This window comes from Cuculus canorus, chromosome 6, assembly GCF_017976375.1.
Source record: "Cuculus canorus isolate bCucCan1 chromosome 6, bCucCan1.pri, whole genome shotgun sequence".
In the NCBI taxonomy this organism is placed as follows: domain Eukaryota; kingdom Metazoa; phylum Chordata; class Aves; order Cuculiformes; family Cuculidae; genus Cuculus; species Cuculus canorus.
Window position 1 is genome coordinate 34,136,214 of NC_071406.1, and position 12,677 is coordinate 34,148,890.

At 40.1% G+C, this 12,677-nt stretch overlaps 1 protein-coding gene across 3 annotated transcripts in view; it reads left to right on the forward strand.

The window, feature by feature from the left end:
- The first annotated feature begins 6,322 nt into the window (after nt 1–6,322).
- Nucleotides 6,323–12,677, forward strand: part of HIBCH (3-hydroxyisobutyryl-CoA hydrolase) — a 41,768-nt gene continuing 35,413 nt past the window's right edge. For all 3 annotated transcript variants that reach the window (XM_054069329.1, XM_054069327.1, XM_054069328.1), the window contains exons 1-5: nt 6,323–6,437; nt 8,279–8,321; nt 9,127–9,267; nt 10,176–10,260; nt 11,108–11,188. In XM_054069329.1, coding sequence (XP_053925304.1) covers nt 6,406–6,437; nt 8,279–8,321; nt 9,127–9,267; nt 10,176–10,260; nt 11,108–11,188 — 382 coding nt within the window. In that variant the 5' untranslated portion in view covers nt 6,323–6,405. The remainder of the gene's footprint in view (nt 6,438–8,278; nt 8,322–9,126; nt 9,268–10,175; nt 10,261–11,107; nt 11,189–12,677) is intronic.

A 12,677-nucleotide genomic window follows, 5' to 3' on the forward strand; every position in this document is an offset into this window, starting at 1 on the left:
AGCCTGTGCTCCTTTTCCATGAAGAAAATTACTTCACAGGGCTAGAACTATTCAAATACCAGGTTTGAGGTTTCTACTCACTAGAAGAAAATCATGAGCCCTATGCAATATTTTTTAAAAATCTCCTATACTTTGAGAGTCAAATTTCATTAATTGGTTGTTATTGTATCTCTTTGAATTATTACAGACCACATCCTGATATAAGATCTGCATCAGTAGTATATACGGAAATTCAGATGCCGGTGTGAAATCCGGTAAAAATAAATTTATGGGTGGAGTTTTGGATTGAGAAGAATGCATGTAACTAACTCAAGTTAGGACAAATGTGATTAGGATTACATATCGTAAAACCAGTATTCCAGATAGCTAAGTCAAACCAAGTCAGAAACTGAAAGCTGTTCTGTACCCTTGGTTCTTGGAGTTTATCAGAGATAGTTCTTAAGAAACAGCAGTAGCACTTTGCACTCTGTGCCACTAGTCTTACGAGTTCTGCTTTCCTGTAATAGTTTCACTGCTATTTTCATGTAATACAAGCAAAACACCTCAAATAACATCCCGTTAACATAAATAACCTTGAATTTAATTCCTTGTAGAAGCACAAATTTAGAGTAAATCTTGAATTAACTGATATACTGGGATAGTGCTATTCCAAGAGGTCCAACAGGGATGGTGTTTTGAAATATAGACCCACACTGTGCAAAAACCACCTGCCCTTTTATCTTCCTACATACAGGCAGCTCTGACTGTCACAGAATCAAGCACGGGTACTGTGAGCAGAACAAGAGATGGGATGACACAACGGGATGCAGTACAAATATTATGTGCTAAGCAGACTCCTCATGTCTTGTAGGCAAGCTTCCCTGAGTGAGGAGTGCTGGCTGCCACTGCACCCGCATTACCATGAAAAAAGAAATTCAGTTTCATTCTTTCCAGACCTGGGTAACTCAACCCTAAGAACAAATACTACACCCAAAGACACCCTCAGCAGTAAGATATCTTTGGAATTTTTTTTTGTCCACTACAAGTACCTGTCCTTCCAACAGAAAATTCACTTTCCTCTGGCCTCACTCCCACACATACACCCTACAGCTATTTCCACCCACACTGCAGCTCTTTTTAACTGTGTTTAAAAAGCTGAGAGAGGGAGAAATGTGCTGCTGCTAGTGGTCCTCCTCCTCAGGTGGGCGGGTTGGTAGCTGGTCAGTTTTCTGCAGCATTTCTCATTGCTGGATGTGTAGGAGGCTGAGAACAGGAAGGGAAGGAAGCAGTCGTCTAAGGAGGAGAGGTATATCAAAACAAGTGGGAAGCAAACAGCCTCTTCCCACATGCACATGTGCAATTATATGTAAATGAAAAACTAACACACCAGATCTACAAGACGAGCTTTCCAAGTGGTGGTCCTAAAATGTATCAAACAGCTTTTGGGTCTTAAACCAAATTCCAGGGGGACCAGATCTCAAGGAAGACAACGTTTTTCTCCCACAAAGAACAGACCCGTGGGGACGAAAGGGGGGAGGGAAGCGGGCGTTCCTTACAGTTATGGTTTGGTACGTAGGTGGAGGGTGGTTCAAGGGGAGGAGTGACAGATTGCTTGTGGCAGCAGGGAAGAAAGATGTAGGAGGTTGTTCGCACAGGGTTCTGTCTAAACTCGGGGGTACTGGCAGGGTGGATGCAGTGAGTGGTATGTGTCTGAGCCGGCACAGTGGGAGGGGAAAAACCCACCAGTGGGTGGACCTGGCTTTGGGCATCTCTTATGGCAGCATCTACAGCAACACCTAGCCACCCCCACACTTTCCCCTGTGCCCTCTGAGGCCAGAAGAAAACGAAAACCACTCACACAGTTACATTGTGGATTTGCTTTCATCCTTTTCCAAATGCTTCTAGTTCCCTACTGATAAGGTGCAAATTAGCTGGTAAAAAGGAAAAAAAACCCTAAGATTTGCTTCTCCATATTACATATCTGTTTCCTGTGTTTCAGTCCTTCCTTGGGCTGGCCTGTTGTCAGAGAGTGGAGAAGCAGATTAATTTTCCACTTACGTCTTCTTCTAATCTCACTGACGTCAGTGCAAGACTCCACTGCAGTACCAGGTATCCATGCTGGCACAAGGAAAGCTGAACCTGGGTCATCTGTGGAGGTGTTTTAGAATTGCACTAAGAAAAAACAATTTGATAATTGCTTTTTGCTACAGTAATAACCAGTGAGCAGGGATGAACTGGAAATTTTCCCATTCTATTCCTCAAGCCTTCACAGTCTTATTTTTCCTTACCTTCATACACTAAGGATGCATTACTACCCACACATAAAGAAATTAGATGTTAGCTGTTGGACCAGTAGAGGAAAAGATTAAACCTACTGCAAGCCTGGATGCAGGAGCACTAGACATGATGAAGTACTTGTACCTTTTATAATCTGTTCTTGGGGAACTACACATGGGGCTCTTAAGAGGCAAGTAAGTGAGAGATACAAATTAATGATTAATTAGGAGTATATAGGCAGCATATAGAAGGCAGATGAGCTGCTCTTGGAATCCTTCTTGGGAGCAAGAGCTCCCACATTCTAAAGTTATATGTTTTTCTGGAAAAGAAACAAAACAAAAAAAAAAAAACCAAAAAAAACCCACCCAGAAACAAAACCTGAAAACATCTGTTCAACTCTAAAGTCCTCCTACAGTCTGCAATTTCTTTTCTCTTTCCAAACCTGCTGAACAGACTGCCAGGAAATTTCTCCAAGGGGAGGAAATACAACCTGCCTATCCTTCTGGCTACTGCACTTATACTCCCTGAGATCCTCGCCTGGTTACTAGGGGTGCTGCTCACCCTAGTATGTCCAGTCTCCTGCAGCCCTCTTTGTTAGTAGCAGTATCATCCATAAACTCCCAGGTTAAAGGTAATCTAATTCAACTTATTCTCATGCTACTCCATTATTTTCACTCTTTTTTCTATTTGTACACAAGTCTTTTGTTTACTATTTAGAAAATATTTATATTTTGATATTTTACTCTGCAGAAAATGGGTTGTGCAGGAAGACTATTAAAAACCGGGATAATATCCAAGTTATTCATTGGATTGGCTTTCAGTCAGTAAATGGCTATTTGTGAGAAAACGGCAATTTTCTAACACCTAGCACCCCACCCCCCAAAAAAAACCCTCCAACCCTATAAATAAACTCAAGCCATCACCAGCATGCTTTAAAATTAAGTGTTGGGTTCAAGGAAGATGGCTCTTCTGTCACCACCCTTTCTTCTTGAAACTGATTAAAAAAAAGAAATAAACATTAAGCATGAATTCAGTGTCAGCACCATGGGAAGGAATCAGTAGTTGTTGCAAGACAATGCTTGTTGTTTCTTCATTGCAGGCCCCACTCTTATTCTAAATCAGACATGCTAAATCAGACATGCAGCTAGAATATGACAAAGAAAGGGCGTGCACCAGTATTTTTACTGAAGATGGGGGGCGGGCATAGTTTAAAATCATCATAAATAAAAGATAAATCAGATTACTGACTTCTCTTTTGGGCTCTAGAAACAGAGATCCTATGTAGTCATGTTCTGATCAGTTACAGAGATCCTATGTAATCATGTCCTGATCGCAGCTTTGCCCATGTGTACCATGTGCAGGTGGAGTTCATGAAGAGATGTCCAGAGGTTTCAAGCAGCCTCTACCTGCTCTTACCCCAAGTTAGCTTCCACAAACCAATTTCTTCATTTCCACGACACTAACAAAAAAAATTACCATCCAGAAAGGTTCTGTTCATCTTTGTCTGAGAAATGTACAGACTTTCAGACATAGGAAATTAAGTACAAAAATGTTATCTGCATACAGGGCTGTATGTACGCAAGATGATGCTACCAGGGTGTATCCTTGATGATCATATAATCTGTAGGTAAAAGTTCAAATAGGCTGGATTGCCTAATGAATTCTGCAATTAATTAATGTGTAGTAGGCAGTCTCCCAATGCTGCAAAAGCACCTCATGTCCCATTCTTAGTTATTTTTTGTTCACAATGTACAAGGCTGAAAAATGAGACTGCATAATACATAAACGTTGTCTTTTTCTTTTTTTTCCTGCCCATTTAGTTTGATTAAGGTTTTTACAACCAAATTTAATATACCCTGAGAGTTACTGCAATGGAAATGCCAACACAGATGATGCTGCTATAAGCAGGGGCTGAATCATTTCTCTAAATAAAGAGCAAGGTTGCCCTCTGGGGACTTCTCTGGAAGTGCTTCTGAGTGCTGGGATTTTTTTGTTCCAGCAAAATAATTTTAGTACAAGGTTTTAAGATTTCTTCTTAAAGAATTTGCTCCATCGAGAGATGATGAAGATGATAATGAGGCTGAGGGGAGACCTTATCGCTGTCTACAACTACCTGAAAGGAGTTTGTAATGAGGTGGGTGTTGCTCTCTTCTCCTAAATGAGAGCTGACAGGATGAGAGAGAATGGCATCAAGTAGTGCCAGGAGAGGTTCAGATTAGACATTAGGAAAAATTTCTTCACTAAAAGGGTTATCAGGCACTGGAACGGCTGCCCGGGGAGGTGGTTGAGTCACCATCCCTGAAGGTATTTAAAACACAGGTAGATGAAGTGCTTAGAGCTATGATTTAGTAGTGGACAGGTATGGTTGGACTGGATGATCTCAAAGGTCTTTTCCAATCCAGCGATTCTATGATTCACTTCTGCCTAATGCACTGCATTGTCATTTACTCCATGGTTCTTCACACTTCTTAGTATCAGTCTCATGCTCACGTGTCAGCCTAGAAAAATCCTGTCTGATGTAGCTACTGAAATAGAAGTTAATTTAGTATTATGGCATCCTACTATGATGCCCATAAATTCTCAAATGCCTTAATGTCCTGGCAGCCAAGAGGGCCAGCTGTGCCCTGGGATGCACCAAGCACCGTATTCCTAGCCAGTCCAGAGAGGTGATTGCCTTGGTCTGCTCTGCACTACTGTGACCCCACCTTGAGTAGCATGTGCAGTTTTGGGCACTGCAGTATAAAAAGGACATAAAACTACTGAAGAATATCTAGAGGAGGTTCACAAAGTTGGTGAACGTTCCAGAGGGGAAGTGGTCTTGAGGAGCGGCTGAAGTCTCTTGGCGTGTTCAGCCTGGAGGAGAGCGAGGGGAGACCTCATAGAAGTTCACTGTTTCCTCACATGGGAAGGAGGAGGAGCAGGCGCTTATTTCGTCTCTCTGGTGACCTAGGGAATGGCAGGAAGATGTGCCGGGGGTGGGGGGTGGGGGAGAAGGAGGGGTTTAGGTTGGATATCAGGAAACGGTTCTTCACCTAGAGGGTAGTGGAGCACTGGAAGAGGAACTAGAACAGTGGTGATGCCATGAAAAGTAAGACGCAATAATCAATGTCAATTTGATTATTAAGTAAGGTAATCTTCAATGCGACGCTGGCCATGCATGGGATTGCTCCATCTAATGTGCGTGCAGCTTTCAGTGCAATTCACAAATGCGATAGACAGTCAAAGCATATCTATTCATCACTTTTCCTGGGACAAGTGTGTCTATTATAATCAGTTCCTGGAATTTTTTACATAAATTTCCTCCCCTTGGTGCCTGTGCTCTGCCTTCTGGGGGCCTTCTTCAGGGGTCTCTGGAAGAAGGCCATAGATCTTCCTCACAGCTGAACTTGTTAAGTCTCCTTCTTGCACATGCTCTTAGACTCCTTGGGCATCCCTCTAAGGCTGCATCTGGTCCTAGCTGGTTCTTCTTTCTCTTATCATTGCGTTAGTCCTTGTTATCTGGCTTAATTAGGTACAGTCACATTCTTTCCCATTGTTTCTAACTGCAGCCTTGTTAGAAGTCCTTAGTTAATCATAAGTATCTGGGCACAGGCGAGCTAAAAGCTATTATTCAAACTAATTCTACATTTTAGTACTAAAATCCCCAAATCTATATATAATATTCAAATACATAAAAGGTTATCAACTTAGAACAAGTAATATCTTCCTTCAGCACCCAGGCAAGCAGTCATGGCCCTCACACAAGCAGTTAGTATCAGAAAAAAGGGGAATATATTTTATTTACGCTAAAGCAAAGTTTTATCTAAGAAATCCTATTTTTTTGAAAGCTAGGCACAACGGCCCTCTGACAGTATGTTTTCTTTCTGTGTTTTTTTTCCAGACACAGTTCATTCTTTGAAGACGACAACGTCTTTTCCGTCTGATCTGCGCTGAACAGATGCCTCTTCCTCTCTAATCCGCTCTGTTCGGAGGTTTCTCCCTATCCCAAACGCAACGCCAAGCACGGAGCTAGAACCAACTCCACAGCAGCAAGCGCTGAGGAAGACCAGCCCCTCGGAGACGCCCCTCGGCGGGTAGAAAGGCACCCGCCCCCCACCCGCATGCGCCTCACGCTGCCCGTGACGGCGGTCGCGCGCGCTGGCGGCCGCCATGGCGGTGCGGGCACTGCGAGCGCTGCCCAGGTAATGGGGGTGGCTGCTCGCGCTTTCCGCCCTCGCCCTCCAAGTGGCGGGGAGCGGGGGGCTCCGGGTACGGGGGTTGCGCTGGCATGCGCTGCCGCCCCCGCAGCTACTGAAATGCTGATTTAAGGGGAAAAATGCTGTTTAAACCCCAGGTTGGCCAGGCCTAGGTTAATTTTCCCTTCTCTAAAGTGAGAACGTGGTTAAAAAGGCCGCTGTGCTGTTAGCACGAAACGTGCTGAGCTGACTCGTGTGGTGGGAGGTGAATGCGAACCCAGCGTTTCTCAGATGTGAGGGGGTTGGGCTTTGATTTTCTGTATGAAATCTTTACCTCCTTTACTTGGTAAAAATCAGCATAAGTTAACAGTGTTTTCACTTCCAGTACCTGAAGGGGATACAGGAAAGCTGAGAAGGGACTTTTTAGAAGGGCATTGAGTGAATTAATTGATAAGTTTTGCTGCAGGTTGCTCGTATGTTTAATTATCTTGTATCATAAATCTGTCTTGTATCAAGAGATAATATATGAATGAACAGAAAGAATAAACACTCTCTTAGAGTTGCAAGAATTTATTGATATGCTTGATTGTTTTGTAAGATGTAGCTGTTTTATAGGTCAAGAAATAACCTGTCTTAGGGCTTTGAGAATTTATTGATGTGCTTAATTGACTTGTGAGATGTGGCTGTCTTGGGTCAGGAGATAACCTGAAGAAACTCTCCAGACGTGGTTGGATAACCTAAAAAAATAAACATTCTTTAAGAACTTACAAGGTCCTTTGTATATACCTACTGCTTTTGTAAGATAGCATGTCTTTTTTTTAGAAGGGTATCCAATTCAGCGCTGAATTGTAAAATATAAATATTTTTGCCTTTGCTTTGAAGACTTTGTCCTTTTCAATATTTTACCAGTGAATAAGTGTTTCTCACAGCATGGGGTGATGGGGGGAATGCCTTTAAGATTAGATGTTAGGAAGAAATTCTTTACGCTGATGGTGGTGAGGCACTGGCCCAGAGAAGCTGTGGCTTCTACCTCTCTGAAGGTGTCCAGGACTAGGTTGGATGGGGCAGCAAGCAGCCTGGTCTGGTGGGAGGTGTCCCTGCCCGTGGCAGAGGGGTTGGAAGTGGATGATCTTTAAGGTCCCTTCCAACCCAAACCATTCTGTGATTCCATGAACATGTTAATTGGCTGGGGTTTGTGCTCCAAAGAGGCTGAAAGATAAAATCAGTCATTAACACGAGCCAAGTGTCTGAAGTCCTGCAAATGTTAACTGTACCCCCCATGCAGCACTATGACCATTAATAAATAATATCTTCATGACTTAAATTGAGTAACGTGTCCACAAAATGTCATGGTGTGGCTATCTCCTTGGAGCAGCCTTCAAGCTGCCATACAAACATGCATGCATAGATTGTGAGGGCGGGTCTGGCGTAGGGGAAGCTTTTGAAATGCACACTTTTGACAAGACCATTTTTTTAACATGCTGGTGTTTAAATGTCCAGAAAAAGGCCATAAATCTTTAAAAGACACACTCTGCTAAATGTCAAACAGTACTGCCTAAACTCTTTGTAGTCTTATTTCCAGGTTCTCCTTCTAACTTGAAATTGAACACATAGACAACAGTAGTAGTTGGCATTGGTATCTGCTATTTACTAGTAAGCAAAGAAGTTCCCAACAGTTTTCATATCAAAATTTTACTCTCTTTTTACTTTGTTTTGAAAAGAAGAATGTAAAACAACTGTGTTCAGAAATTTTTCTGTCAAAGGTTTGCTTCACTCAGCAGTCCTATATTAGGGGATAACGTAGCTGGTTTATGGTTTTAGCTACCTTTTTAATATTTCTTTTTCAGGCTGAAGCCATTCAACAGGCTGCAAGTAATATTACAACATCTGGTAAGAAACAGTATCTTGTTTGACAGAGTTGGAAGCTTTTGGGACTCTTAACTCCCCTGAGACAAACAGTACATGCGTCTTCTAACGTTGTCTGCTCACAGTGGTTCTGAATGCCATCATTTATGGCTCCAGCATAATGTTGTCCATTATTTTGAGCTAGTTGCATTATTTTGAACTTAGTTGCAAATTTGTATTATACCGTAAGTTAAAGTTTAGTATTTTTGGCCTTACCTACTTTTACAGTTAGTTTCTATGATAGCTTCCGTGTGTTCCTTAAATGTCCTTCAACTGTGAGTTTGAAATCAATTGTGAAAATAGTTTAGTGATTTGTTCTCTACCGTTAAAAATTGTTACAGACAATGCAACGCGCACATTTGGTTTTGCGATGTGCACATTTGGTTTGGCAGCATGAAACTGCCAGTAAGGACACATGGAACTGTCATTGCTATAATTGTTGCAGGCATTTTCAGAATCTCAAGCCTTAAAGAGCCATGGATTTGTGTTTTGGTGTTTGTTTTTGTTTTAAATTAACAAATATTGTTGAAGAGTGTGTGGCTTTGATGCTGGTCTGAAGGTTACTACTCTGAAGAAATCAAACATAAAGTGTTTACAAAAGAACTGCTTAGGAAATGCAAATGTACCTTGAAGTACACTGGAGAAGCTTAAGAATACAATTCCAAAATGCATGTTTTATTATCTTAAATACTTTTTGAGAATGTTTCCATAAATAATGTTGTAAGTACTTACTCCAGGTGTCTAACTGATAACATTTGCTTTATTTATTTATTTTTTTTGTCATGTACAGAAAATGTCTAAGCACACAGATTCCACAGCTGAAGTGTTGTTGGAAAAGAGAGGAGGTGCAGGAGTAATAACTCTGAATAGACCCAAGGCTCTCAATGCATTTAATCTTTCCATGATCCGTCAAATTTATCCACAAATAAAGGTTAGTAACCCTGTTTCTACCCATCCACTAGACATACATTATCCAAGCCAATTTTAAAATTCAGCCTGACATTTCTTACTGTACCAATTGAGAGAATGAAAGTCTCTGAGTGCACTGGCCAATGATTTCAGATTATGTTGCAAATTGATGTATTCTTTGAAGAAAATTTCAAGTTAAAAATACTTCATCTGTAGTGCTGAGTATCAGGCTTTATTTGAAGCACAACCTTAAAAGGTGGCATGATTTTAAGGACGGTTGCTGTTATACAGAGATATCTTATCTCTCTCTTATCTGGGTATACTTGTTTGAAGAAGGGATACATAGGCATAGTTTAAGTGTGCAGCGAAGGTGTAAAAGGCATCTTTTTCTCAATACAGTTGCACCACTGCTGGAGTCTTGTAGCATTGTATTTAATTCAGACCTGCCTCATAGTCTTTGTACCTAGTAAGGTATCTGTGCTCAAATTGATTTGAACCAGTCCTTGATTTGCATTGATTTCAGTCATTTTGACAAAATCAACCGTTTCACTGCTGTTTTCCTTTCCATGCACCTTGGATTTACACAGCTTTTATTAGTTGGCCTGGTGTTATTATATCTTCCATATTCCCAAGTTTCTATCTCAGCACTGTGGTCCTGTCTTAGGGGGTGCTGCCTTTCTCCAGAGTTTGGGAGCTCTGCATAGGCTTTTTTCTGAAATACACAAGGCAGCTTTGCTGATCTCTGTCAGATTGCATAGGGCACAGAAGTGGCAGAAAGACATTTAACGCTCAGACTTCAGTTTAAGACAAAATATTAAGTATGGTTTGATTTGCTTTTTGAAAAAGTAAAATAAGAATTCTAGACAGTATACAGAGAAACATTTTTTGCACAGACTTCAATCTTCCATGGAAACATTTACTTCTTTTTAGATGTGGGAGCAAGATCCTGAAACTTTTCTAATAATTATAAAGGGAACTGGAGGAAAAGCTTTTTGTGCTGGGGGTGACATCAAAGGTAAGGGCTATGGTCACTTAAGCATTTGACCTATCTTTGCCACTTACTACTTAGCACCGATTTCCTTTGTTTACTGTAACTCAGGTAAAGGGAGGCTTGCTGCACAACAGAAAGTTAGATTAATTGTCCTAACTTCTTATGATGCCTTGATGTTCCGACTCTATTTAAGTTATTTGTCAGGAGATGGCTGTCAGAACGTTGTATAAAAGAGTAAAAACTGGTGTTTTTTGAATAACTGGTAATAGCAGCCAGTTATTCCTGGAAGGAGAGAGTTTTTGTCTCTACCTTTTTATTCCCAGGTTTTCATTCCTGACAGATTCTTTACAAGAAACTTGAAGAGTTCTAACAGGTAGTTCTGTTACTGTTGGATAGTTTGTGTCCAATCTGTGAGACGGGTAGATAGGAGTTGACACTAGCAATCTGTGGTTATTTTGTAACTATGGACTGCAGGACTCCTAATCTCCAAACTGTGAAAACTAACAGTTGTTTTAAATTTTAGGTAAACAAGCATTGTTGTTGAATGATGTCCTGCTCTAATCGGCTTCCCATTTTTAGTATTCAGAGTCTTCAGTATACTTGTTTGAAGTGACTGTCCTATTTATTGATACGAAATATCACAAACAAGAAATTTCACAAGTATATGACAAAGTCTCCAGTGTAGTAGAATCGACTCAAATTTGAAACTTTGCATTTATATATAAGTTTGAGCAAATTTCCTCAAATAAAATAGAGCAGAACTAAGTTGTTTGATTGCTGTAGGAGAAAAACTGTTATCATGTGACATTAACTTTTTAACTTGCATTTTGCATTAACCATAATTATCTTCAGAATTTTTATTTCTCTTAAGCCATCACAGAGGCAGGAAAAGTTGGAGGTAGACTGACACAGGATTTCTTCAGAGAAGAATATACCCTGAACAACACCATAGGTATGTTTAATAGCAAATTCTGAAAGAGTAGTTTTCATAGTAATAGCTTAGAATGTATATCACTTTCTCTTTTTGCTAATCTTTGGAAGACTGTATTAACATAAGCAGTAATTTTTTTTTAACAAGTTCGATACCAATAGTGTAACATATCTCATTTTTCACCTTGCATGCAGAATTTTTCTTTTGCTTAAGCTATTACAATAGCTACCTCATTCCATCCCATTCTTCTGTGTAGTTATATTTGTGCTATGGATGAATTAAGTCTTAGACGCAGATGGTGCAGTTCTGCACTAAATATCATTGATGTACTTCAAAGAAAACCTGAGATAAAAATAGATGCATGGAAAATCATTAATATTCAGCCAGAAAGCAGGAGATCAAATTATTTTAAAGCTTTCCATTTAAATGAACTGCATAAATGAATACTCAGGCTAGGAGTTAACCACCTTAATTTATTGCAAAGTACCTAGGAGGATGTGGTCTTAAAACAACTAACTGCAAAGACACTGGGTAAATATTAAGGATGAATATTAATTCTTTAGGGTGAAAGTCAAGAGCTGAATGTTTTGGTGAGAAGAAACTTCTCCAAACTTACTTTAATTGAGTACAGTTTGACTTTTTAAACTTTGTATTCAGTATTAGTCACTACCAGAGGAGAGGTGGACATGTTGTGTGTCACCTTAGATCATCAGAAGTACACAGTGTTATTAGAATAGGAATAATTTCTGAGAAAGTATTTTTACTGTTTGACAGAGTTTCCAGTTTTTAGCATGTTTGTCATGTAAGTTTCTTGTCTTCATCCAGAAAAACAGTTTAACCCTTCATGTATTATATTTGGGAATAACTAGTATTACTGTGGCAGCTGGACTAGCTGATCGTTGTAAGTCACTTCCAACTAACTGTTCTAGTCTATTAAAGTATTGCAAGGGTACATACTTTAAATTTATTCAGGGTGTTCTATGTCCATAATACATATAGTTACAAAACGTAGATTTTTGATAACTTTGGTATGATTGTATTCCTTTATGACTGAGATTTTTGCTGAAGGGATTTATTTATATCTCATATGTTACAACTCAAAAATACACAGGGGAGCTGCTTTCCCAGCATTTGCTATGGGAAAGGCATGTTTCTATAGAAATTTATTTCAAAGGCTAGCATCTAGAGCCCGTACATTAATATATATTTTCATGTAATATCAAAGTTAAAAATGCAACTCTGTTATATTTTCCAAATACTAATTTGTAGGATTGAACTGCATTTTTTTTAAACAAGTTGCTGTAGAAAAACTGGTAACACACTTGCAGTGGATACCTGTATCAGCAATCCAACTGAACTTTGTGTCTGACTCGAAAACACTGAATGTGAGCCAGTGGTATCATTCAGAGTGAAGTTGTGAAATCTTTCCAAGAATGGTGGTTGAAAGCCTCAGGTCTCTAGTTTCATGCCTCCAAAAGGCCTGAACAGATAAAGTTGGTAGATAAAACAC